Consider the following 4842-nt stretch of genomic DNA (forward strand, 5'->3'; position numbering starts at 1 on the left):
GGCGCCCCCCGCGCACCAGGGCGCGCCCTGACGGGCGAGCGCGGCGCAGCAGCAGCCGCCGCCCCCTCCCCCGAACCGGCCCCCGGTCTCGGTCTTGATCCCCGTCCCGGTCCCGGTCCCCGTCCCGGTGTCGCTGCCGCTTCCTGCGCCGCTTCCTGCTCCGCCCCCGCGGCCGGCAGCGGGCCCGGCCGCCACCGCCACCTGGTGCCGGCGCCAGGCAGTGATCGAGGCGCAGCGGGCGGCGGGGCGGCTCCGAAAGCCCCTAACGAGGGGTCGTTGTCACCCGCACCAGGGTCCCCTCCTGCTTGGGCTTGGCTTTTCCCTCCCCCTTTTCTTTCCTTTGTTTTCTTTTTGTATGCTGGCAAAAGGAAAGCAACTTTGAAGCCTGAATGCTTCTGCCTGCTAGAGTTCGCTTCCCTATACCATGATGGCCCGAATGCACATCCACATTCATTAAAATAAATAAGTTTGCATCCTCGTTTTGAGTTGTTTTGCACATATTTATAACGAAAAGAGTTTATAGGCTTGCATGAGTGCTCCCGTGTGGAGGTTAAACGGAGCTTGCGTTGTGCTGGTGCACAAGCAAGAGCATTTTGCACCCCTGAGCTACCTGCTTTTTGAAAAGCTTGCACCGCGCGCATTTGCATGCCAATCAAGGGGTTAATTAACGGCCCCTCCGGCCAAAAGCGCCGCCACCTGCGCTGTCCCCGCGCGCGCGGGGCTGGGGCTCGCGAGCCGCACGTGGGGCCGAGGGCTTAAAACGGGGTGGGGGGCCGCGCGGAGCAGCGCGGAGCGGCGCCGAGCTCGGTCCGGGTAGGTGCCACCGCGGCGGGGACAGCGCGGGACAGAGCCCGGGGCTATGGCCGAGGCAGGGGTCTTCACCCGAACCCACCCGCTTGGGCGGCTGTTTGTTGTATAATTTGTTGCTTTTCTGGAAAAAAAAGAATCCTTTGGGAATTGCTTCCCGGTGTTGTGTGTTGGAGCTGGTGGCTCCCAGGGTTTGGAGGGGGGTTCTTCTTCCGTGTTTACCCCCCAACTTCTTTAAAAAGCCCTTTGCAGGTTGCTCTACTCCTTCTATCATGAGTGACTTGGGGTGCGATCCCTCTCCTTGGGCTGGTGCACGAGGAGCCATCGGAGCAAGCGGCTTCATCCCGGTGCTCCTTTCCGTTTGGGAAGGCCTCTTAGCTGGATGTGGTTGGTGGGCCCAATAAATCCACCCTTGCTGCTCTGAAACGGGGCTCTTGGCTGCCTTGCAGGAGTATCTGAGCATCGTGTTGAGGTGCATTGGCAGTAGGGCCTGTGTAAGAAGGGGAAAAGGGGGGATTTATTAATTCAAGTGGGAGGTGACCTGTTTTTTTTGGCATCATGGACCAAAATGGGCATCACCTCTTCATGTTGGAGATGATACTGCTCTATTTGCCTGAGGGGTGCAAGGCTGGTGGTGGTAGAAGATGCCTTGATGTGATGCTCTGTGTTGATTAAGGGCCTTATGACACGGATTCTGGTTGTGCAACGTGGTCAAGGATGTCCTTGTGTGGCCCTCCTCTCTTTGGGAGAGCTGGTTCTCCAACCTGGGAGAACATTATGGGAAGCCAAGTGAAGAGCTGGTTGCATCAAGCGCCATTGAAGACAACCCACTGTCCCCTCCCGAAACCCTCCAGCCCGGCTGCATTTAACCCCATCCCAATTCTGTCCCACATTGATTAACCTCCTCGTAGCGCCTCAATCCAGGAACGTGGATTGGGGGGAAGAACTTTCCCGCTTCCAGTGGCTCTTGTCTTTAAATTATTTAACAAGCTGCTTAAGCGACCCAGCCATTTTGCGTGGCATTTGTCAAGGCTCCATCAGCTCTATGCTGGGCAATGTGACAGCCCCCCTTTTATTATGAGCAGCGTATTAATCTTGGAATGGCGCTATTTGTTTTCCTCTCCTGCTTTTATGGTGCTTAAAAGCATGTATCTTCTCCTGAAAATCAATAACTAAAGCTATGAATAATAAAAAACACTGCAGTGAATGGCTCGTAGGGATCCTATGGATGCAAGTTGCAGCAGTAATGACTCTGTTTGCTATCCATTAAGTATGTGAACTCAGGAGAATTATGCAGATTATAATAGCTGTATCAACATAAGTATGTTGTGCTGATAGACTTTCCTGATTGGATCCACGGGATATAAGCCTGCTAATCCCCCGTGCAGAGGACCTTGATTATATTAGAGTGCTTTGCAGAGCTGCAGATAGAAAGTTAAGAAACAATTAAAAAAAAAAAATGCGGGCTGTTTTGGGGGGTTTTATTGTTTTTCCACGAGGGCTCCGGTTGCTGCTGTGTTTGTGTTGCTCTTGAAGCCAGGGTGCATTTTCTGCCTCTTTGCAGAGGCAAAACGAGCTCCAAAGAACCCAGATCCTCACGGTTTATGTGCAAGAAATGAGATTTAACCCTTGGTTGGGTCTTAAATGCCACGGTAGCTGTCTGGAAGTTAGGCACGTGCTCAGGCTTTGCTCTCCTGCTCTACCACGTTTCATCTGGTGGGTGATGTGAGTGATGAAGCTGTTGGGTGGGGAAAAACAGCTTTTGGCATCGTTGCAAAGAAAGCTCTCGCCGGGCTCCGCGCTTGACACGGTGTTTGTTGTCAGGCAGCTTTGCCTGTAAAATACAGGATGCAAGACGTGCTTATTAATGTCACCTTGTTGGGAGGTGGCAGGGCGCTCTGGAGCCTAAGAACCTTCTCTTAGGGTTGGGGAAACAGGTGCTGTTTGGTGGCCTTGATCATGCCTTGCACGTGCAACTCGTGACGCTGTGGGGTGTTGCATCCCAAATTTGTGATGAAATCCATGGTTTTCTCGACTTTTTTTTGCATCGTTTTATGGGAAGATTGTGCTGGATGCTGGGATGAGTGGGGATGAGCTGCTGTGTGAGGACGCGGCAGAAAAAGGTCCCTCTGGGCAACCCAGATGCTCATGAGGTTTGAAACCTTCTTGATGCTTCTGGCGAAAGACCAAAGTCCCTTTTGGCCACCATGTCCCCCAGCATCTCGGCTCCCTCCAACTTGCTCCATGCAGCCTTTTTGCAGCTCTAGGTTCCTCTGCCCGAGCATCTCATTTGCAAATAGATCTGTTATTTTGGGGATAAAGCTGCGAGTTAATGTGACGTGCGCATCGCCGAGCCCCCCGAACGCGCTGCACGCGAGCTGCGGTGATGAACGTCATGCCGAAATTCGAGGCACTAATTGAAGGTGGTTTCAGCAGAATATTCAATTAATGTTCTCGGCGCTGCAGACAGTCTGCGGAAGGCGCCGTTTCCTCCTGAGGATCCGTGTTACTGTGCAACAAACAGATGAAAATGAACCGTTTTACGGCCTTCTAATTGAAAGGCGATGCACCGATTTTATTAAAATTTTCATGGCGGGTGGGAGGAACTGGATGCTCCAATGGATGAAGCTCCCTCCCTGGTTGGGATCCAGACTGGGATGCAAGTGCCTGGATGCAGATGCATCTGGTGGGATCTCTGAAATTAGGTTATTTCCAGCTTAAATCTTTCACCCTTAGCACCCTGTGCAGCTCCCCAAACCCGGGTGCTGCTAGATGCATCAAAGCCACAAACTGAAGCTTTTCGTGGCATTGCATCTACCCATCTTCTCGCACCCAGGGATGACTTGGTTGCTTTAACGTGTTATTTACGGCGAGCTCCCGTGTCCGTTTTGCCGCGGCGATGGCCTGGCGATAAGGGGGATTTACAGTCCTCTCTGACAAGAGCCCGTAAACCAGCCGGCTGGAGGTTCCTTTGTATTCCTGCAGGCCTAATTTGTAACATAAAGCACTTAATAATTGTTATTAATGAACCTGCTGTGGTTGGTATATAGACCCAGCTGGAAAGCACATCTGCTCTCGGGTTTGCGGCAAGCTCCTGCAAGCCCAGGGAAAACGGGAGCCGATGTGGCCATCCCTGTGACAGGGTGTTTTTGGGGCTGGTTGGGGTGAATGTGATGGGGATGTGTCCCTTGCAGAGCCCCTGCAGAAGGTAAAATGATGTTTGGGGAATTGCTCGACCCGTGCAAGCAATAAAAGGCGTCTTGCCCAGCTGGGTGCGGAGGGTTTTGCAAAGCCAAGAGCTTCTGCTATTGCTCAGCAGGGAGGGCTGCTGAAGAAATCATCTGGAAATGTAAATGGCTGGTGCAGGAGGTGGAAGCATTTTAATAAAAATTGGAGAAATGAAGTGCTGGTTTCTTAAGGCTGGGGTGTGCAGACAATAAAAGCGCGAGGTGCTGAAGTGCTGGAGACCTCGGGAAATGCCTCTTGGGTCCTTTTTGTGCTTGTATCTCGCCTAAGCTGAAAGCAGGTGAGATTTTCACAGCCTGCTGGTGACGTGGTCCTGACCCATCTCGGCTCCCCAAGCTGAGAAGACATCTAAAGGATGCTCCTGATTTCTCCACAGGAGTTGTCCATGACCTTGAGAGAGGCGTTTAATCTCGGTGAAGCTTTTTGTCTGAAATAAGACTTTTTGGTAGTGTTTTTGGGTTGCAACCGAGACGGAGTAGAGCTCCAAGGGGCTCCTGTTAGAGCCCATCTCGCGGCATCACTCCCGTTGCTTCCCATCCCGCATCCTGCCTGGAATCGCCAAAATACCAACACCAAATCCTTGTAGGGCTTCCAAAGGGACGCACGTGCTTCCATGCTAGGATGTGGGTAATTAGAGGCCTTCAGAGGGCTTAATCACCCCAACATCTCCCAACTAAACCCTATGGTTCCCAGTGCAGTCTTTGTCCCCGGCCACTGAGACGCGGCGACGCTTTGAAGCATCTGAGCAGATTTGAAGATTTTTCCATAATTGTCTTCTGACAAGGCCTT

At 52.5% G+C, this 4842-nt stretch overlaps 1 protein-coding gene across 1 annotated transcript in view; it reads right to left on the bottom strand.

The window, feature by feature from the left end:
• SNX19 (sorting nexin 19) overlaps window positions 1-4561 on the bottom strand; it is a 17102-nt gene extending 12541 nt beyond the window's left edge. Inside the window, exons 1-2 of the mRNA XM_026039331.1 lie at window positions 4444-4561; window positions 3676-3794 (exon numbers count right to left, since the gene is read on the bottom strand). Coding sequence (XP_025895116.1) covers window positions 3676-3794; window positions 4444-4561 — 237 coding nt within the window. The remainder of the gene's footprint in view (window positions 1-3675; window positions 3795-4443) is intronic.
• Between the last annotated feature and the right edge of the window lie 281 nt (window positions 4562-4842).

This window comes from Nothoprocta perdicaria, unplaced genomic scaffold (assembly GCF_003342845.1).
Source record: "Nothoprocta perdicaria isolate Ctin4 unplaced genomic scaffold, notPer1 scaffold_228, whole genome shotgun sequence".
Classification (NCBI taxonomy): Eukaryota; Metazoa; Chordata; class Aves; order Tinamiformes; family Tinamidae; genus Nothoprocta; species Nothoprocta perdicaria.